General features: G+C 37.8%; 1 protein-coding gene across 4 annotated transcripts in view; it reads right to left on the bottom strand.

Moving 5' to 3' along the window:
* Positions 1-23968, bottom strand: part of lpp (LIM domain containing preferred translocation partner in lipoma) — a 291537-nt gene that overhangs the window by 21876 nt on the left and 245693 nt on the right. For all 4 annotated transcript variants that reach the window (XM_067459632.1, XM_067459633.1, XM_067459634.1 and 1 more), the window contains one exon: positions 5006-5175. In XM_067459632.1, coding sequence (XP_067315733.1) covers positions 5006-5175 — 170 coding nt within the window. The remainder of the gene's footprint in view (positions 1-5005; positions 5176-23968) is intronic.

Genomic DNA, 23968 nt, shown 5'->3' with positions numbered 1-23968 from the left:
TCTTTAGCGCATGGATCCAAGTTGGAAAACTTCCAGAGGAAGCAAGTACAATCATTCTGAGAGCTGATCAGTATAGGGAGGTTGATTCAAGAGATGCCCTGAGTCACCGATACTTCAACTGTTCAAGTGATTCATCTGTTGAAGTAGTACACAGACAGACATAATAGTCTGACGCTGTTCATTGGAACAAAGGTTAACAATTTTGAAGTTCAACTGAACAGAGCAGGTGAATCGAATATATGTTTGTTCAAATATGTCTCTCTCTCAGTATTATAGCGCATTGTGGCTTGAACTAGTCAAGTCAACTTTATTTATATAGTGCTTGTACGCGTCGATGACGTGAGATGATGCAAATTTAGAGGAGACACTCATTGACATGGTCTCGGCAGACACTCCAGGGATGCGCTGGTCATGTCTGGGCGCAGGTCCACCATCTGATCCGGACATGGTCTGGATCCGGCCACCTGCAGTAAACCTCGGGATAAACAGAGACTAACAATAGTGTAGATGCCACTCTTTTTATGATGTAACGAGTACAACAGGTGTTATGGGAAGTTTCCCAGTTTCGGCTGACCTAGTTAATGCAGCCTAACAATCAGTCAATTGATCTGAATAATGTAAGTTAAAAATGTTCTATGTGTATGCCATAGTAAAGATATGCGTTTTTATTTAACCTGACAGATTGTGTCTGCTTGCCGAACAATGCTAGGAAGACTGTTCCAGAGTTTATGTGCTAAATAGGAAAAGGATTGACTGTCTGCAGTTAATTTTGATATTCTAGCTATTATCAACTGGCCAGAGTTTTGAGACCGGAATAGACGTGATGGAGTATAATGTGTTAAGAGCTCACTTAAGTACTGGGGAGCTAAACCATTTAGTGCTTTGTAAGTAATAAGTAAGATTTTAAAATGTATGCGATGTTTAATAGGGAGCCAGTGCAGTGTTGACAGAACTGGACTAATATGATCATACTTTCTGGCTCTAGTAAGAACTCGAGCTGCTGCATTTTGGACCAGCTGGAGTTTGTTTATTAAGCGAGCAGGGCAACCACCCAGTAGAGCATTACAATAATCTATGCTTGAGCTCATGTTGTCAGCATTTTGCATTGAAAGCATGTGCCATAATTTAGATATATTTTTAAGGTGGTAGAACGCTAGAAAAGTGGCTTTCAAATGAAAGATTGGTATCAAAGATCACACCTAGGTTCCTTACTGATGACAAGTTTTTTGTCCAATAATTAAGTTGCAGTTACAGGGAGAGAACACAAAGATTCTGTCATCGACTCCCCCTGGCATTATAAAATTACATGTATTTTTCCTGTGAAAAAAAAAAAAAAAATCAATACAATGACAAAAATAAATAAATCTTATTTTGTGCCCCAGAAAAAATGCATACAGATTTGGAAAAGTTTTGCATTTTTTGACATACTATTCCTTTTATATCTGAAAAAACAGCAGCAGTCAGAAAACCTGCACTGCTATGGTGTTAAAATGTATTATTAAATATGTATTATTTCTAATTTGCCTATGCTCCTCTGAATATTCATTGGTGATGCTGTGAAACTGTGCCCTCTATTGAACTCCAAGCCGGCACCGTGCCCTGTTTGTAGCGCTAAGTGTAGATTATTTAGTTTAGGGTTTACTGAAAAGCTGTAGGAGTGGTAAAGGTGGTTTTGGCTTTGGTGACAGTCCTGGAAATTTCTCTGGGTTTCTCTAATTCATTCGTGAGCAGTGGGCACCCAAGAAAGTCAGTGAAACCTCAGTCTTAGGACTAGTGGTTATAATGTGGAGAATTTGGCATTTCCTACAGTATCCGCTACCTATGATGCAACATAGGCTGTCAAATGGTCAAAATAACCCGATATATGAAAAGCATAACCTTTTTTTTTACCTGAAATGGCTGACGTAAAGCCAGTGTGAGGTAGAATGTTGCATGATAGATTTATGGATTGGTATATTTTATATTTGAAGAGATAAAGTACAGTCAGACCAAAGCTTTGTGTTGGGGTCCCGATCAACCAGTCAGGGATTATTTTGAGAGAATGATCAACTGGCTGTACAGTTACCCACTGATTGCATGGCTACTTCTGATTAAATGACATGCATGGACATGGAATATGAAGTATGAAGGTAATAATAAAAATTGTGCGGTCAGTCGTACAGTGTTGCCCTGGTCAATGGTCATTATTAAGAAATATTTGACAGATGAATGCCACAAATGACCAATCAGAATCAAGTATTTCAGAGAGCTGACTTATAAATCTATATAAATGACACATTGGCAACTGCATTTGTAATAAAGTGTACTCATTAGTCATCAGAACAATTGTCTAGCATCTGTTCAGATCAGAGACGCTCAAACCATGGCCCGTGTGACGAGCTTGAATTTGGCCCGCCATGCCATGATGTCAAAGGAGGAGGGGACAATAAGAGAATTTATTTTAAAAATAAAATGTAGTGAATATACTGTAAGTAAACTGAATTTTCATATATAGTTGGATTTAGACCATTTAATTTGTTAAACAAATCTAAACATATGAACAATATTCTGGATTTTTATCAAATTTGCATTGTCTGTATAAAAGAGAAGAACACTAAAGAAACTGCTGGCTCAGTAATAAAGTGGTTCCTTAACAGGGAAATCGGGAAACACTGCGGCCACAACAGAATTGTAAGTAGGCTACACGTGCCAGTGGAAATGGAAATAACACAAGTACAAACGGGAAACAATGATGAAATAAAAGGCAGTTAGAGGAATGGCCTGGTTTCTTTGTGAGTTGTGCGAATGCTTATTTTTAGTGCTTACCGACTCAGGGTTTCAAAATTGTATACTTACAGTAAAGATTGATCAAACAGGACTTTTGCTATTGTCAACATTGAAGTGGGCCAGTATGTGGGCTCTTATATGTAAAGACCCATGGTTGAGAAAGGTCGGAGCAGGTTATTGGTGGTTGAGTGTGAACTAATTTGATTGACAGGTCTTCCAAATATGTGGTTGTCATAAAGGTGTGAAAGAGTTTGTGACATCACAGCCTTTAACACATTGTGATGGTATTTATTTAAAATATGTTTGTGGATCTTTCTGGTCCCAACGAATGAGTCAAAGTCTGGCTAGAACTACACCATCTGTTCTAAAAAGTATCTTTCTCCATTGATGGCCATTGCAAATTTAGCTGTGTACAAACTTAGAATAGGAATGCTAACAGCAGTCTATTACAGACCTCTAAACTAAATCAATGTAATACTTTAATACTTTCAGTGTAATCCCTTTTCCTTTCCCCACACAGAGTAGGTCAAAAATTAATAATAAAAAAGTGTTGTATTACTGACAAACAAAATATGGTTCTAAAAACTTTTAATATCTACCAGCACATGTAGATGTTGCACAACCCTCAGATGTGGGAAAACATGCCCAGAAAGTTTGTGAGCTTTTTATAAGAAACTCCTAACCTCTAGTTCAATGAGAAATGTTCATTTTCATGGCTTACTGTAACTGTCACTAATTTCCTTTTCTCTTACCGTTCGCCTGAAGAAATAAGAGAATTTTCAACAGATATATTCAGCAACAGAAAAAGGGAAGGTGGACGGTGGAGGGAGAAAAAGGAGGCCCTGATTTGCTTTCCAATCTACAAAGGAAAGTAATCCTATCTGGCAGTCTAATGTGATTTTAATACTCGTGTTACATCTCAAGTGTGATTTGCCCGTGTGAATGCTTATCAGATGTATGAGATGAAGTCGAACGTGACGCTTGGTCCTTTGCATGCGAGGCCACTGTTTGTCTAATCTTTATGCCTCTTATGGATTTGACTACCGAGCTAACAAGTGTGAAGCAGCTCATCAGGAAAGAATGAGCAGTGTGACAGGAATAGGTGAATGATTATGAAAAGAGCAACGGTTTGAGTAACATTTCTGAAAGAACCTAAATCCAGGTTTTACACAGAGCCAGACGCTCCTGGCAGATCTTAGACAAGTCTTCAGAACATGGAGCTAATGAGAGCTGAAGCTAGCTTCATATGAAGACAAGGAAGCTGGAGCTTCAAAGAGCATGCAAACTAGTGCCGCTCAAGTATTTCCTCTTAGATATGCGTGTAGAAATTTGCAGATCGACGAGTAAATAACAGTATGATCAACAGATGAGCGTGCAATGTGTCTGTGTATATGTGTGATTGTGTGTGTATCTGTGTGTGTATATATATATATATATATATATATATATATATATATATATATATGTATTTTTATTATCCTGTTTTTAAAAGGAAATGCAAGAAAATTTAAAATAATGCTGTTCTCTTGAACTTTCTATTCACTAAAGTATACTGAACCCAATCCCCCCTACACCCCCCCCCCCCCAAAAAAAATGGGCGCCACAAAAATATTAAGCATCAAAACTGCTTGATAATAATAAAAAATGCTACTTAAATACCAAGTTAGCATATTCAATGATTATTGAAGGATACTATAACACTGAAGACTGAAGTATTGGCTGGTGAAAATATTACATATTTTAATATTTTTTTTAAATATAATAAATAGAAAAGTTATTTTAAATTGTAATTATATTTTCTAAGATTATTGTTTTAGTCCAATAGATGCAGCCTTGGTGAGCAGAAGAGATGTTCAAAAAAAATTAAAAATAAATCTTACAAATGCCAAACTTATGAACAGTAGTGCATACATATACCGTACATATAATTTTTTTTTTCAGAGCAATGACAATGAGGGTAGTTATTTGCACACATGAGACCCAGGTTTAGGTCCTGGTCGGGGCATGTTTGGGATGCAGAAAAAAAATTCTGTACAAAAAATCTAAAATCTAATACAGCCAAAACCACCAAAAAAAATAAAAAGCACACAAACATTCAACATCATTTGAAAGAAAAAAGATGTATGCATGCACCTGTTGTGCACCTAGTAGATATTTTGCATGACTAAGAACTTAAGCTAAACTATTATTGTACAAGATCCAGTGTGTGCATAAGGAGTGTTCAGCAGATCACACTCACGATATAGCAGTGTTCGCAGTAAGCCTTCTTTTCCATGGCATAAAAGGGCTTCCCTCTGAGCTTGGAACCACAGGTCATGCAGATGAAGCAGTCCACGTGGAAGACCTGGTCCATGGCGGTACAACCCGTCCCCTCACCGACCACATTTTCCCCACAGCTTGCACACCGACCTGCAAAATACAGCATTGGAATTACTGTACAGAAGCTGATGGCAAATTATATAACCTTTACCAAAAAATAAAAATAACGTGATTCACTCTGGTAAAATGAGTCGCACATTTTTAAAAATTAATTATTGTTATTTTTCCAAACCTTTAAAATTGTGTTTTGTTGGAATCTGACAAAAAACAAACAAACAAACAAACAAAAAACAAAAAAAACGACTGAGCTACAACCTTGAGGTAAATATAGTCAGAATGGTCCATTTTGACAGAAAGCTATTTTTTTTATTTTGGTCTTTACAGAAAATTGTCCACAATTAATAAAACAATACAAAAAACACAAACACAAAAATATTTAAATAAAATAACCAAATAAATATAACAAATAATATATACATAACCGAAAAAGATATAGGCAGAAGCCACTGCTTATTATGCCTACTCTTTATAATATTTCTCTAATTAGCGTCACTCTTTTTTCCTTTTCTCTTCTTTCTAATGGATTAGATTAGTACAAGATATACAATAGTGTTACTATAGACATTTCCCAGAATGTACAATCATAATTACAAAGATCATATATACATTTCAGAAATTATTACAATAAATGTAGTATTGCATACACCAATTATTTATATTATAATAATTAAGTATTACCTTGTTTTTAAACATTTTCTTAAATTTGCAGAATGAATTACAGTGTTTTAATTCCATCTCTAAATTATTCCATAAATTTACCCCTTTGACAGATATACATCTGTTCGGTCTATATATTAAGACCTACTGTCCTGCACGGATCTAATATAATGTTACACATCAGGTGTTTTTTTTCCCCAACAGTTCACAAAACATTCAAGACATAACACATAATGTTTGCGCAAATACTCGCCAAGAAACTCATGCCATCAAGAATTCGCTATGAATAATCACAAAGTTGGAATGCTGCACTTTAAACCGATACCGAATTTGTGCCGAGGGGAAGTTGTAGCGCCAGTCTTCGAGGATTAAGCAGAGAATAACTGCATTTTTTCAAAGGTATTCCTCTCAGAAAACGTACAAATAAAGTTACTTTTAGATGTTTAATTGCTATTCGGAGCATTGGGATCGCTAGAATGAGGGCTTAATGAACAGATTTTCAGTCTTTTTGACAGATTTCACTTGTTTTGCCTGTAGGTCGTGATTAGCCTGTGCGCATTCCAACTCATTTTGCCAGCACAGGTCACATATGGTGAGAGAAACTTAAAAAAGACAAGAGGTGCAGATTAAAAGGATAATATAAATATAATGTAAACGGCATCATTTGCCATTTTCATTAAAAAAAAATTTTTTTTAAGAATAACTATTTCAAGTGGAGATATGGGTTATTCACATTTTGACTAACACTTTAGCTTTCATGTTCAGAGATAATCTTGAACAAACAGTGTGTCTGTCACCTCTTTCAAGCCAACTCTTCTTTGTGGTAGAATGATAACCAATGATAACATAAATTACTTGAGTAATTGCAAGTCTTGTGGATAAAAAGAAGGAAAAGAGTCAATGTCAAAAGAAACAGAATATGAGGAGCATTTCTAAAGTTAGGTTGATACCATCTCCAGGGAATTTACCCCTTTAAAGTGTTTGGATTTTTTTTTTCCTTTTTAAAAAGGGCAAAGTGATCGGTTGCCCTACAATTGTAGAAATCTAAGCCGCTTAATAAGGTCAGTCACTTAATAGAGACTGAGCTGGGGTTTTTCACTTTGTGAAGAGAATGGAGATCAATGCATCACCGCTTGTGCAAATACCACCCACCATCTGTCAACTCACCCATCACAACATGCTAAAACACATGCAACTTATCACTCAGACGATGTCAGACGCGTAAAGAGCAGGGATAGCTCATATTCAAACCAAACACTAATACATTCCATCGCATCTCTCTTCAGACCAATCTTCCTCTAATAGCTACATATAATATCTGCACTGGAAGGAGAATAGGATTAAACAACACATTGGCACACACACACAATCTTTTTTATGATAAAACGAAACTTTGGAAGTGGAGAGAGCACAATCTTTGTGTTATAGGGCATCTGGTATTGCACCGAAAAAAGATCCTGATTGCACATTGTGTGACACGGCATTTGGATATCTGTAATTGAGTTGAAGCTATCTTTAATTGAGCTTAAGATGTCTCCAACTCAATGCAAAGATATCTTCAAACCAATTAATGACGCTAGCAGTTTAATTAGCAGTATCAGGAAATAATGCGCTTTAGAGCCATATCTTGTGGTGTTTTCCTTTTTACACATCTGAGGACAGATACGATCTCAAAAAAAGAGAGAATGTGAGATATTATGAATTAATTTACTTAACTTTAGTTCTGTAGTTCCTCATCTTTCTTTTCTCTTTCTTTTGTGCTTCATTTAAGCCTGTTTTTAGAAATGATACACTCTCTGACTGCAATGAGAGCCAGAGTTCAAGCTTGTCACAGACAAAAGGCGAAGCAGTGAGCAGCAGAAATATCAGACACGCTCCCATTTTCACTGCTGAAGCTGTCGGCGGCATCAACAAAACAGACTCAACTTTTCCGCTCTTCAGATTAGATATCAAAGCTGAGCTGAATATGAGCACCTCTCCTCAACAAAGTTTTAATCGTAGATAATTCTCCTCGTGCGTGTGGATTTTCACGGGGATATCTGTTCGGTTCAATCGATGCATTGCAAAAATCAGTACTTTTATCTTGTTATTCAGTAAAAAAATTTTTTTGAAAAAAGTTCTTAATACTGTAAACATGGGGGAAAATGTAATTTATATTATCTAAATAATATACATTATTATATTAAATGTACATTAACATTCAAAAGTTTGGGGTCAGTACGATTTTCGAAATTTTTATTTTTGCAAGAATGCATTAACATTTAAACTGACAGTACTTTTAAAATGAAAAAAAAAAAAAATCAAATAATTGCTGCTTTTTCCATTCATTAAAGAATTATGAAAACATTTTTTGTTTCTTGAGCACCAAATCAGCATATTAGAATGATTTCTGAAGGATCATGTGACACTGAAACTGGCTGCTGAACATATTAAAATAGAAAAACTTTCTTTTGAAGTGTAATATTATAACACAATATTACTATTTTGGATTAAATGCATGACTTGGTGAGCATAATTTTAACTATCTTACAAACCCTAAACATTTGAATGGTAGTGTATCTTGTTTTAAGACTATTTTAGTTTTTTATCATTCAAAAAAAAAAAAAAAAAAAAAATTCAGTGTGTGAAGACAAAAGAGCTTTATGATTGATTCTGTAGGTAGCAGAATAACAGCCATACAGACCATTACTTCAATTAAAGGCACTGTGAAATGATCCGACTCAAGATTTCCATGAATTGTCACACCTGTCTACGAAACACCAGCATAAAAAATGAATTGTCATGTTGATTAATAATTACCACATAGCTCTATGTTGTGAGCCCCATGTTGACCTGTCACTAAAACTAATGCGAGCTACTTCACTGACGCTGATCTCTAGATAATTTCCACTCCATCCCCGCTGAGCTGTACCTGCAGCAGGGTTCCGCTGAGGAACAGCACAGAGCAGGCGGAGGAAATAAAGTGCCGTCTGACTGCCGCAGCTCCCCAGGGGACCTGTGGGGGTGGGTGGAATCCCAGGCAAAGGTAATCACTTCAGATGGGCTGAAACAAGAGCGGCTCTGGATCACAGGCCCCTCTGAGCCAAACAAGTGTGTGAGCGAGACAAGCACATAAAAAGAGTAGAGAGAAAGCGAGAGTTGGAAATACAGCCAAGCGCAGGTCACCCTCAAAGCCTGAGTGGAGGAAAACGTTCGGAAATCCTCTTTCCCCTTAGTGGAGTGGGAATGCCTTGGACTCACATGATGTACAAAGAAATCCTCAAATGCCTTTAGAGCATAATAAGGTCACTTTTGTCATGTGATGAATCAGTTCAACAGTAAACGTAACCACCTCGACAGGACCACCTAATACTAAATTCTGGTGGGAATCTAACCTCAAAACAATTACCCACCGTTTTAAGTAGTGTACTAACTATCCTTATACCCTATATCATAAATAAATGAGTTTCAGAGAAAATTTTTTTTTTTTTACAAAGTGTATTGTTTTTAGGCCAATCAAATGTAGCATTTAATACAGATTTTTATGTATTTAGCAAATTTCATATATATTTTTTCCTGCTGTGTACATACACATGTTTGTTTTTGTGAAATGTGGGGACATTTCATAGGCGTAATGGTTTTTATACTGTACAAACCATATTTTCACCTACACTTCCCCTGCCCCTAAACCTAACCATCACAGAAAACATTCTGCATTTTTACTTTCTCAAAAAACCTCATCCTCCTGTATGATTTATAAGTTTTTGGAAAAGTGGGGACATCAAATTTCACCTTCTCCTTGTAATACCCCCCCCCCCCCCCCCCACCCACACACACACACACACACACACACACACACACACACACACACACACCGGGCAAAAGTCCATTATTGCAATGATTGCTATGTTTCTATTTTTCTAGCAAGTTATACAGTATGTTTGGCATCAGTTCTTCTAGCCATAATTGATGGAATGTGTAGCTTTTCATTTCTTAAACAACCACGTAAGAAGACACATCATGGCCATATTCCAGGATGACAATGTCAATATGCATCAGGCTCAAATTGTGGAAGAATGTTTTGGAGGGAGCACGAAGAATCTTTTTCACACATGAATTGGCACCTCTGAGTCCTGACCTTAATCATTGAAAGTCTTTGAGACTTTACAGAGTGCTGGACACTTACACGCTGACAATATCATGATATTTACGTTATCTTCTGCGTACTAAGGAACTGAACAGGCATCAGGTTGCACCTCTCAGGGAGGTGAAGAGTAAGTGTATAGGAGAGTAAGCGGTTGACATTAGAGCTGATGGTGGGCAGGAACAAACTGGACAAAAGAAGCACTTGGGGCTTTTCAAGTCGACCAACCAAATTCATATACTGAACCACACGAGTAAACAGATATTAAAAAGGGGGGAAAAATGGTCTAACATGGTCAGGCCAGCTCTATAGACTATATACAGCGAAAGTGTTCACAAAGGTCAATACAAGATCATGACCAAAATTGTATGCTCCTCCTGATGGAAATAAATGCTGTGATGTTATGTCCATCAAGATGTGCATACATTATGAAAGATTCACACGTACAGAACTTGAACAAGTTTAACAAAGAAAAGGTGTGTAAAATGATAAAAGAAGAATTGTCATAAATTTGTAATTCTGCTGCACGGCTTTAATCATATTTGACATAAAGGCCACAACTCATTTCCTGCATAATAAAAATTGCAATATTTCAAAAAATTATTAAAAAATCATTTATAAAAAATAATTCACCTAAAATTACATTTAAACAGATTTGACGATTATGCGATAATCACCTGGCTCTATGCTCAGTAAATGCTGCTTCATCTGAAAGCACTGAGTTTGAGTCACTTATAATGTGCATTTGAAAAAGCAACACTTGTAAAACATATTTCTCAACATGAGAAGCACTCATGAAACTCTTGTCCAGCAAGAAAACCTTTAATAACATGTTTTTTACTCCAAACTCACTTCAACAGTTGAGCATCCTACTGTGAGATGATGTGGCTTCAGAATAAGACACATTACACATTTTTTTCATAATATTCTATATTAAATATCATAGAATATTCTATTCTATTAGCATTGATGTAAAAATATACTTATCGTCATGAAAATTCCATAGAAGGCTTGAAGAACTATTGTCGCAGTCGTGTGTTTATTAGTCAAGTTACATCAATCAAAGCGTTTCAATCTTCTGATTATTCAGCTACAGCGATAGTATGATCCACATAGGTATTTCCTGGAATGCCGTGAGTTATCGTGCTGCTGCGGGGCATATTTGGATTTCAGATGGAGCAGCATTTACTACTGATCAGTGAGCCGTGCTTTACTGACAAGCTGCATATAAAAAATATTTTTTTTCTGAAATATTTTGTCATTCTTTGTCAAATCGAGTGTGGTTTAATTCCGATGAATCGTGAAGCCCTAATCTCTATCTAACTCAACTGCTTTTGAACCCTACCCCCTCCCCTCCCACCATTAATAAAATAAAATAAAAAAACTGGGCAGAAAGAGCTCATGAAAGAGTCCTCGCTTTCCCCTGTGTCCCCTGCTCTGGGAGTGGAAGGCGAGTCCTCATATTAAAACTTCAAATAGTTCCTTTGTAACCAGAAGGGGTAGGAGTGGAAGAGTTCATTTACACTTTATACACTTTCTCTTCTGTCTTCACCATCCTTATGAACCCTCCATTCTTTCTTATGTGCAACCTCCAAAAAAAAAAAAAATGAAATAATAAGGATGGAATGAAGGAAGAAGAAAGAGGCTGAGTGTGTTGCTCACAAGCCTAGTGAAAGGCTTAAAGCGGTTAGGCATTTTAATTGGATAAAAGGAGAAGATTAAAGAGTTCTTGACTGCGTTCCATAAATAATTGATTTCTAATGTATTTGTGGTGGCAGGCAGATGCTGTTGTTTGGCGATGGTGGATGTTTTGAGTGGCAGGCCTGCTAAGATTTCCTGCACATCTCCGTCTCGCCGCTCTTTGTTTTTTCATGCTGCGATGCAAGAGAGGTGCATGAAAGGCGGCGCGAGCGCAAGCAGCAATTTTGATCTTACATCGCCGGAAATCAAAGATCATGCGTGTAAAGAAGGAACGCAAAGAACTTTTTTTGTGGAAGGCCAAACTTTCCTGTCTCGCTGAGAAAAGAAGGTGTGATTCTTAAAGGAGGAAACGCAGCCTTCTCAGTACTGGAAGACAAAGCGAATCGCGACAACGCGCATGTAAACAAATAAACACAACAGATCCACAACATATATTCTGGGCTTGCAAGAACTTTGTTTCTTCAGAAAGAATATTTTGTGGTGTAAACAACAGAGCGTTATTAGACAGAAATAGTAGCAATAATGCAACACAGATTCCCACAGATGGAATTCATCTTGTTTTTTAGGAACAATAGCAAACAACACATTCCTGCAGCTGGAGTGAAAAAATGAAATGATTTAAAAAACATCTGTTTCAAAAGCAAATTCCGCTCCAGCAAATTATGCTGCTCTAATTCACAAATTTATTACAGAGCAATGTTACCAAACATGCGCTTTGTATTTGTGTGTGTGTGTGTGTGTGTGTGTGTGTGTGTGTGTGTGTGGTGGGGGTTGGGGGGGTTCTACACAAAAGCTGGGTAGGAAAAAATAAATCTGCTGTGACAGGCTCTGCGTGCAAAAAACGAAAAAGATACAAAGTCATGCAAAATGTTTATATAATATAAATAGCAAAAAAAAAAAAAAAAAAATTATGGGGTCAATGTGATATTTGTGATAAATAAATAAAAGATAAATCTGATAGATATATTTTTATACAAGTAAATTCACACAATTTGTTTAATGTACCTTTTCAATAATGAGCATGAGAAACGGAGAAAAAATTAAACAAATGAAATACTTGAAAAGAAAACCGTATTAATGTCTTTAACACAACCTTGCATTATTATTATTATTATTATTATTATTATTATTATTATTATTATGCGGGAAAAAAACTTTCACTGCTTTAATAAAAAAATAAAAATAAAATGTTTATCCACAAAGTCCAACTCGTATGTTTTGACTCCCAAAATGCGTAAAGATATCTATGAATAAAAAATACAAGTACAATTTTAATCAGGGTATATGCAGGAATCCTGAAGTTAATTTCAATACCTTTTTAAGACTTTTTAAAGACCTTCTCAAAATATTTTAAGAACTCATCGCACTTAAAGTTCTAATCGGCAACAAACCTTTAATAAACAGTTGTAGTCGAATGTAGACTTAAAATCTCTATCGTAGACCAATTTTGTATCGTTTATATTGCATATCTGTTTCGCAACGTATGGAGGGCGACACATCACCTAACTGCGCATTTCGCAAAATACATGACGTCACCCGTAGACAGCGCTCGCCAGGGATGGAAATTAACTTTTTTCAAAGTCTACCACTCAATGTTTTTACCAGCCACTTTTTTGTTTTTAACTGACAATGTGTAACTGCATGTGAAAATTAATACTACAAGCTCTACAATACTTTACAATACTCTACAATACTACAGTTTATTTAATCTCAAGTCTCAATGAAATACTGACATTTTCACGATGATTCGTGGTCTTTTATGGCTTCCAGTTTTATGGTTTTTAGTCCCAACAATGAAACTATTCGTTTTGGCATCTTTGAAGCGTGTTGACAACATACCGAGCAGAACATTGTCAGTAGGGATGCACCGAAATCAAAATTATTGGCCGAAACCAAAAAAGAAAAAACCAAAGCTGAAAAAACGAAAAATTAAATTCAAACTAAAATGTTTAAGCGCAAGACTTGAAAGAGAACTCAATATTTGCGCGCTGTGAGACAAGCGCGCGCTCTCGGATGATGCACAGCGTCAGATCTTCTCACAGAGCCCGCAAGTCTCATAGCGCGTCTTCACGCGAGTGATGACGGAGAAAACGGCTGGTCATATGCGCACATACGGCAGCACTCGCATGCATTGAACAAAGTTTACAAAGAGGTGAAACAGCTCGGTAGGTGAAGCGAGTTTACCCGCCACAACTCAAAATCAGCCGCATTTGGCTGGTGGCGGTGCGAATGTCCATCCCTGGAGCACACGCTCTGAGCCGATCTCAGACTGAGCACCCCGTTGTTTTTTAATACTTATGGGGATGAAAAGAAATATGTTCATAAATACTTTTTGGAGTCAAACTCTTTTGACAAAGCTTAAAAAAATACTTTCAAAATTTAAGACTTTATAAAGCCGTGATAAGACTTTTTAATACTTTATAAGGGTCTTAATTTTATAAGGTCTTATCACCTTTTAATACTTTTCAAGACCCTGCGGATACCCTGTTTAACTTTTATATATTTAAAATGTATTTACATTTAAGATTATGTATTTACATACAAAAATATGTTATTAATTTTTACTTTACACAACATGACATTTTTATAGCCATTCAAACACTTATTTGGAAAATGGAATAAGCTTTTTTTTTCTTTTTCTTAAATGAACCAGCATAAATGCAATATTTCTAAGAATATACATTTGTTTTTAAGATTATTTAAAATACTTTTCGTTTTCTTTATTGTGGACACTCTTATGTCAAAACAAAGCATTAAAAGGTTTTCAACAACTTCACTAAATGCTTCAAATGTACACTTCTTTGTATTGTTTGGACATTTCTGTCGTCGTCTTATGTTTTCCCAATTCACTTCCTCTATCTTTTCTGTGTGCATTTATTCAAAAGGCCTTCTACGCAGCTGTACGACTGGTTTTACTTCAGATGACAAAAGAAATGGGTGTCATCAGTGTGCTTCAATCTCTCAATGCCCCTTACCCATAACCCCCTGTAATCTCATTCCCATATCAGCAAATGATGATGAGGCATAATGGGATGTGACTCCGGAGCAGAGGGAAAGGAGGGGTTACATGCCACAAAGCATTACCTCTCAGTGTGTCAGGCCTGCAGGGCAGCGTGCAGATGACAGAGAGGGTGTGGGGGAAACGTATGGGTTTCATGTCCTGGAAGTAGGTGGGAACTGTGACATGGACAGGTGCCAGGGTGTAAACGGGCCGACTGAACAGAAAAACGAGAGAAAGCGAGAGAAAGGAGAGTTGGAGCGTGGAGGTGAGTGAATGTGTTGGACTGCATGTTCGTGTGGCACAAAACATTCTATCTTGGGGTCAAACGCTCACCCACGAATGAAATCTAGCAACATGATTCATTGTAAGCCCTCCAGCCCCTTAAACTAGGCCTGCAATGCTGACAATCTTGCAAGCCTCAGTGGAGCTGTCTCAACGAGGCACAATCGCCGACCCGTGCTCTCCGACAATGAAGGTTCGTGTTAGATGATATCACCTCACATGAACTATCGCGGAAAACAGGCCCTCCCTGACCATCTGAGGTAGGACCGGGAGAGGAGAGAGAATAAGTGCTGGAAAAAAAGAGCAAGAGAGAAAGGAGAGACAGATTTAAGTGGCAAGCCACACTCTGATGTAAAACTAGAAAGCAGTGTGTCCTTGGTCTTGAAGAGCTGAAACATAAACACGCCATACAAGAATAAAAAAGGCAAGAAAGAAACAGCCGCCAATACTCATGTGTGTCTGGAAGAAAGAAAGAAAAAAAACACAGGATCCAGACAGGGAGATAACTATATATTCTGGACCCAATTTAATTATTTAAAAGAATAGTCCACCTAAAAATGAAAACGCTGTCATGAATTACTCACCCTTATGTTCCAACTTTTTCTTCCATGGAACAAAAATATGAATTTTTGAAAAATATCCCATGCATTTTATAATGAAAAAGAACGAGGTCTGTTATGCTGCAAAATTACAAACGTATCCATAAAAGTAGTTTTAAGTCTTCATTATTAATATCAATATATTTATATATGTCACATAACCCTTTTAGTTGTATGGCAGTGGTTTTTAACCAGGGGACTTGATAAAGCCAGTCTGATCTGTCGGTGATTGGATTTCGCCCCGTTGCTCAGGCTGAAAACCTGTACTTTTGTCCTGCTTCTGTTACAAATTTGTGGGGACTAATCTCAAACAGGCTTATCCACATGGCGTGCTATTGGTGGGTTTAACACTATGACGGTATGACGGCTAAAGAAGCTATGGATCCTTGGTCTTATTGGTTGAAGGACTATCCAATTTCGTACAGTGTCATTTGAATTATGCCCGTTGATCACACCTCTTCTGCAGTAGGAAATACAGAGCATACTTCCCAGACCAACGTTCAATCTTAAAGGAACTGCATGTAAGAAATGTATTTCAATTAATCATAAAATGGCCCTGATATGTCACTAGACATTAAGAAATCATGTTAATTTCAAATACTTATATCAGTCCGGCCAGGATAATGTCATTTAAAAGTTGTTGTTGCAGCCCTCAACTGATGTTGTGTTTTGGTCTGAAGCTCCACCCTCCACCTATCTACCAATCACAAAGTCAGTAGAGTTTCACCATCCGGGTTGCCAGCTCTGCTCTAGTTACCACAGCTGAAGCTACAAACGTTCCTGCTGATCCTGCAGCCTATCTGGCAACCTCAAATCGGGGGGAGGGCGAGAGGGGATGCACCGCTCTACAGTCATTTGAAAGTGATTGCAGTACCAGTTTTGGCCTGGTCTTAACAATCTTACACACACTTCCTTTAAAAGATTGAGCTTGGTCTGGTGATAGCCAGACAATCTTAAAGGCATTTAAATGAACAATCTATTATTAATAATATATTTACACAATCTAACTTTAAATACAAATGTTTTTCCCTCCTAAATAGTTCCTGTTTTAATTGCAGAACAAATCATTCCTGAAATTTCTGGTTCATTTAATCTCAAAACAGCTTTGTCATAATAAATGCTGGGACTATTTTAGTCTTCATGGGGGGTACCTTCACATTTTCTTCTGGTCAATAGGGGAGCTTTCAAGTCAAAAGGGGAGGAGAACCACTGTTGTATGGGATTTTTAATAGTAGTTTTTATAGAAATTTCCTTTATGAAGATCAAATTCTCCAGTCCCCAAATGAGTGACCAGTACATTGTTAAAAAATTCTCCTTCTGTGTTCCATAGTTGTGTTCTTCCTCATATGGATTTGGAACACATTGAGTCAACAAATGCTTTAAGAAACAACTATTGAAAATTTTATATAAGTTAACTGCTAATCTGAATATTGCCGGATATGTCCCTTCGTTCAAATGAGGTGAAAACATGGACTATATCGGCGTCAGTAATTCAAAGATTTACTGTATTTTAGAGTACTAAGGAAGTGAACAGGCGAAGGGTTGCACCTCTCAAGGAGGTGAAGAGTAAGTGTATAGGTTGCGGTATAGTAAGCGGTTGACATTAGATCTGATGGTTTGCAGGAATAAACTAGACAAAAGAAGTACTTGAGGCTTGGGGCTTTTCAAGTCGACCAACCTAATTCATATACTGAACCATACGAGTAAACAGATACTAAAAAAAAACAAAAAACTGGTCTGACATGGTCAGGCCAGGTCATTTATATACATCGAAAGTGTTCATGCATCTGCAGTACTTACACGATCCACTTCTGCTGCTCCTGTTTGCTCACCAGCCTCTCAACTACTAGAGGGTGAACATGGAGGAAGATGGAGTTTGTGTTCATAGCAGGCTCAAGTTAACCAAATCAATACAATCACAAACTGAACGTAAATCACAAAATACTCTTCTACTACCCAGGATTTGCACTCGGGACTCAGGTTTTTGTACTCAGAACCGGATTGTTGCATTTTTTTTAAATATTTTTTTATTTGCACTGCCTTTTAAAAAAAAGAAAGAAAAAAAGTTTGTTTTAGACATTTATATGTAGTAAATATATTCAGGTACTATACTTTCAAATGTAGATACATGGAGTAGGGTATTACATATAAAATACTTACACGGCTCTGTTAAATACTTGATTCTGATTGGTCAATCGCGCATTCCAGCGGTATGTTATTTCCAGATAACAACCGCTCATCCGGGTACTACGAGTTATCTTGACCGGTACTACTTCTATGCTTAATGCTGGCGCCATCTTGTGGCTGTTAAATACTAAAACAGCCATGGCTACAATGGAAGACTTCAAGGCGGGTTTCCTTTATAAAGTTTTAAAAATGGATATTTTTCTTACAAAAACGCATCGATTCGAATCAGAAGGCTCTATTAACCCATCAGAGCCGTGTGGAGCACGTTATTTGACGGACAGCTGCATTTTTTATGGACTTCAAAAACAGCTACAACTACTGCTGGGATTAACGTTAGCCTGGACTTTTTAAATATAACTCCGATTGTATTTGTCTGAAAGAAGAATGTCATATACACCTATAATGACTTGAGGGTGGGTGAGTAAATCATAGGCTTGGTTTCATTTTTGGGTGAACTAACCCTTTCAGCATTCATTTTCACCATTTAGCAGCAATAGATAAAGGATTAAAGCAGTTTGGAACTGTTTTTCTTCGTGGAAGCTTTGCGTAAGAGCTAATAAAATATTTAATCTCAAGTCAATATTTTGTGTCTAATTTATTTGAGACTAGTAGCCGTATAATAAGCGGGATAATGTATACCCAGCCGGTTGTTATCGCAGAAAAAAAAACCCTTCAGAGTGATGCAAGATCACTGATCACCCTGTCAGGGTTTATTCTGCGATAACAACCGGCTGGGTGTACATTATCCCTTACATGTTGGTCCTGTTTTTTTTTATTTAAAGAAAATATGGCATGTTGCCAGTTTAATGCAGATGACACCCAAATGTATCTGCCTCTGAAGCATTGGAAGGGCTTTGATTCTCTCGCTGTCTGCCTTTCTGATGTTGAAGCCTGGATGTCTTTAAAGGGGTGATGAATTGAGGAATCAACTTTACCTTGAGCTTGAGCTTTTGAGCTAAGTTTCAGAGCTGAAAACTTCCTTGTTAGTCAAAGAAAAGCTTTTATAGACACCAGGCTCAGCAAACAGTCACGTGCTTCATACTGACGTCAGTGCGTGACGAAACACCGCCTATACAGAATCTACAGCACGTCTAATCCAGTAGCCCCGCCCACCGACTCATGGAGGGCTCGTGCTAGCTGGTCAACAACAATAAGCATGCTGAGGAAGATTAAGATATTGCGCTATTCCTGGTTGTGGATTTTTAAGTCCCCCACAGTTCCAGCTCACATGGGGAAGACGTATTCACTTCAGTTCACTGCGGAATCATTTGTAAACAAATCTCCGGTCGATGCTGGATTTGCATCTGACAGGAGTGGTGCAACACACCAATGTGAGTAAAACGTGTTTTTATATGCATTGTTATAGAGCGTTTTGCTTATGTGTCCGTGTCTAACAGAGCATACCTTTAGTACGCTGAACTCAGACACGTATGGGCCAGGGCTCTCAAAGCCCGGCAGGCCGATGAATCTCTTAGTATTCCGTTCTTCGTTTTGCTATTCTCTCTCAGTCTCTCTCGAGTTGACATCTGAAGGGCAGTGTGTACGCCGAACGTGTATGTATGTGCACGCGATTCACGCTTTTATCGTCCGTTCTTGCAGTCTTGTGTAATATAAAAATAATAGTCCAATCAGTCGTGGGTCGATAAGAAATAAAAAATTGTGTTTGTTTGATAAAGACGTTTACGAGCCCTGTGATCGAGGTAATCATTCTGGTTGCCGCTTCTCCCTCGTTCTGTCCGTCATGTGAACTGACAGCGGAGCTTAAGCTCATTAAATATGCAAATCTTATCCAATCCTAGCCGTGGGCGTTTACTTCCAAGTCTCCAGTGCGTCACGCCCATCAGAACCCAGCATTTTGGAGAGAGCCTCAAAACCAGTGTAGACCAGTGTGGCCTATTAGTTATGATGTTTTTGAATGTAAAAACCACACAAACATCATTAGTTGACCTCAGACAACAGTATATATATATATATATATATATATATAAAACCTGTTCATGACACTTTATATGAGTAAACTGAGATTATTGCACTTGGCCTCTCTGAAACCGTGATTTTAAACGTTGGTGTTTTATTTTCTTATGTTAAATCATGTGTGAAACATTTGTGAGCAAGTTAACCTATATTTGTCGTATCTATTTGTTGTTTCTACCAGAGAACTTTGGCTAAAGTGAAGTCATTCATCTCTTTTAAGAACATTGAAACAGCAATTCATGCTTTTATTTACTCTAGACTTGATTACTGCAATTCCCTTTATTTTAGGATCGACCATTCCTCTCTTTTTCCTCTTTCATTATCTCGATTAGAAATGGTCAAAATGTGGCTGCGAGACTCTTAACATGGTCTTTGCAAATGAGACATATTACTCTCTTGTCTAAGTATCTCTACAGTGGTTGCTGGTTAATTATAGAATTGATTTTAAATTTAAAACTTGAGATGGTCTAGCACCTTATTACCTTAGAACATCTTTCAGTGACAACTGACCTAGGTCCACCAACCAGAGTTTTCTAACTGTTTCTAAGTCTAAATTGATGTTCTTAACATTTGCCTTACATAACATCCCATTTGCAAAGTCCTCTAAGCTTTGTCTATTTCTTCAAATTCAGCATGAAAAGTAAGTAGTAAGTAGTGTGACACTGGATCATGAAACCTGTGCTTTACACTTGTAATGTCATAGGCCATGCTATTTATTCATAAAAAATAAAACCACTTTTCTTACTCTTGCTAATGAACAAGGAAAAACCTAAGTGCAACTGTAGAGTCTAGAGCATCAGCTCTCGGCCAAGTTTCAGTGTTTGTATTCTCATTTACTCCTGGTCAGTAGCTTGTCTATTTAATTAACCAGAGACTTCACATTGCCCAAGGCAGGAAAGGTCTGGATCTTTTCCTTTTGATTCTACACAAGCTTTCTTTCCCCAGCATCACTGTAGGAACCCATTGGCAGCCTGTAAAAAAGGATGCTTCTTGTAGTTCAGCAAAGCTACTCTTGCTGTCCATTGTGTAAAAACATATTATACATTTCCAAATGCCAATTAAAACGAAACATTTTCAGTTATGTCCCATGCTTGTAGTTAGAAAATGCTTTGATGTTAAAACATTTAAAATATGTAAATATGTTGCAAACATAAAATATAACTGTTTTTGCTTGCTGTAAAATCAGTTTTTTTCATTAATTACCCATAATCCACTCTAACTAGACGCTAAATTCTCTAAAACAGTGGTGCGCAAATTGCATTCAACACTGATTTTTTGGCATGTTTGCACTGTACCAGAATTACGTCAGTGCATTGGGTGCTAAAAAATACAGACGATGACAAACAGCATGCACCGTTTTCGCAGGGCCGTTATTAGTACATTTTAAGTGCCACGGTAAATGTTCCTTAAAGGGCAATAAGCATAACTTCACTGGCGTGAGAGAGTCAATGTAGTTCTTGAACTGTTTTAGGGTTACAGCACTTTAACATGCCACAAATCCCATGTTTTCACACACACACCCACACAAGCGGGAGTGAATTTTAAAGCACACTCCTGAGACTTTGCTAAGGGCAAGTGCGTAATATGCAAATGCTCAACCAGAGTATCTAGGACAATGCACAACGCTCTCTGATAGAAAGCTCTATTAATACACTCCGGGACACTAGCCTTTTACAGAAGTGTTGATAATATTGCGTTTGAAACACAAAACTGAATGCCACTTGACCCATTTACTACAGTCCAATGTCTGGGGTCTCACATACTATGCGTTCAAAAAAAACTCAAACTCTTCCAAGTTTCTTCATCAAGTTTTCATGGCAAGATGTCTCATAAATTATGAGAGCATCTCCAGCTGACTTTAGAAAAACGCTGCAATTCCCGCCTCCTAACCACAGCACAAAGAAAAAAGGTTTTGGTTGACCATTGAGTCGTTCGCCTTTCAAAACCTTTAATCTGATTTTTGGAAATCTTTGAAAATTGATCTGATGCATTTTTTTGCACCCCCGAAGTTTTTGGAGAGCCAAACTACGGAGCTAAGGAATTGCTCTTCATCTCAACTCTTCTGAGAGTTCCCTAATGAGTTACACAAACTCAATCTCTCTGAGCACAAAAAAGAACAGGATCTCTTGCAGAGTACAGTGAGACAGAAATATCAATTAATCAGACACTTCAGAGACAGTTTTGGTAGCAATTCACTTACATGACACATACAGTGTGCCTCAAAGTCTGCATTATTCAGTTCTGTGTCCCGCTTGTGCTCTTTAGAAATGAAAATATCACGTAATGGGGGACGGAAGGACTCTGTGTGTTGGCTTGAACTGTGATGAATGCAGCCAACTGTGAAAACTATTATGTGTTCCTTGTCTTATGATGGATTGTTATAGCACAGCGTACAACTGAATAACCATCTAACCAATATCTGCTAATAATTACGCTAATGTATCTAGCCTTGTGCTTTTCTCAGACTTAAGGGTTGTTGTATTCAGGATTATAAACAGAAGAAAACTGAATCATGTCGGTCTCTGGAGAAGCCAAGTCCTCTGTTCCAGCAAACTACAATATCCCCAATTGAGGGAGCGCTAAGCGTCCAGCCGGGAGAGATCATGGCATTGACTCTGATTAATTTAGTTAATTATTAGCCTTGGGGTTCCACTTCAGCAGTCACTCACAACACACACACACACACACACACACACACACACACACACACACACACACACACACACACACACACACACACACACACACACACACACACACACACTATCCCCCATCCTGCCCTTTTAAAAGGAAGAAGGCCTTGAACAAGCAATCAGATGGGTAGCAATTACACAGTTTCTTATACTCAAAGGGTTCCTCATCTTTCAGCCCAGATCTTCAGAGGACCTCTGGATGACATCCTGCTGGATCATAAGACAAATCTTAAGGGAATGAGATGTGTTGGGAAAAGAGGCAGAAATGGAAGAGATAAGAAAGGAAGCAATCTCTCTATCCCTGCAACAGGTTTTTGACCCCATGCATTAGCTGGCAAATTGCTTCTTTTTGACATATTTCTATTGAAATAGGGACAACCCAACAGGTTGTTTTTAAAATAGGATTGTGGATTCTCTTTTTTTTCTCTCTTACATTTTCAACTTTCAGTGTGTTGCAAAGGGAGGGTGTTCTCTATATCAGTAAGCACAGTTTCGGAACTCGCTGAAATGCTTCGATTGTAATATTGGGGTTTCTTCCCAGGAATATTCCTCACAATATTCCTAATTTTAATCATTCATGCTCAAGACCAGGGGCAGATGTATGGTTGAGTTGTGTTAGTAGTGGGTAGAAACACGCAGTTATAGTAAAGGGGGCTGTGATATTTCCGAAACACTCTCAAATCGGTTGACCAATCACAATATACTGATCCAGCTGACCAATCAGGGCACATTGCGCTTTTTGTAAGTAGAAGCTTAATAGAGACAGACTAAACAAAGTATTAATGACAGACTGGGAAGAGAGGTGCTGCAACATGTTAAATATGTGAAAAATAATTAGAAAACCTATTCTAGTAGACCCTTAAAACTAAATCAAGCCTTTGTAAAAAGGGCATCGGGTTGCATCTGGCAACAAAACAATTTGCTACTTGCTAGGTGGCAGTAGGAGTGGCCATTATAGAGACATTACAATTGTATAAATGTTTAGAGCTCCCTTTATGAAATGTTTTTCTTTTTCTCTTTTTTTAGTAAAAGGGGATGCTTAAAGGGGGGGGGGTGAAATGCTGTTTCATGCATACTGAGCTTTTTACACCTTTAAAGACTTGGATTCACATCCTAAACATAGACAAAGTTTCAAAAACTAATGTTGGACGTTTGATGGAGTATTTCTGTGTTAAAAATACTCCTTCCGGTTTCTCACAAGTTTCGGTGAGTTTTTTTCGAGTATGGGTCTATTTGACGTTAAATAGAGCGGAAGGTCCTTGTATGGGCTGTACGGGCTCTTCTCCCGGAAGGGTGCGCGCGCGCGTGACTAGAGCGAGAGAGGAAATGCACGCTGTAAACAGTCTCTCAGCTGCAGATCCAGTCGTCCGTGAACACTTATGTGCTCCACTTTATTCCTATGGGTGACGTCGAGCGGCTTCAGCACAGCATTGTGGGAAGGCAGCGCTGCATTTGAACCGATTTGAACGCAGAAATGACGGGAAGCTTCAAGGCATCGCTTCAGTCGCGTCGCAAAGTGGATTTCCACGGTCACTGCTGTCACAGGACTTCACCAAATCATACCAAAGAAGTGTGTTTTTGACAGAGCGGTCCTGCTTTGGAAGAT

This window comes from Pseudorasbora parva, chromosome 12, assembly GCF_024679245.1.
Source record: "Pseudorasbora parva isolate DD20220531a chromosome 12, ASM2467924v1, whole genome shotgun sequence".
In the NCBI taxonomy this organism is placed as follows: domain Eukaryota; kingdom Metazoa; phylum Chordata; class Actinopteri; order Cypriniformes; family Gobionidae; genus Pseudorasbora; species Pseudorasbora parva.
The sequence above is the reverse complement of the archived record's forward strand: the minus strand, read 5'-3'. Positions and strand labels throughout refer to the sequence as shown.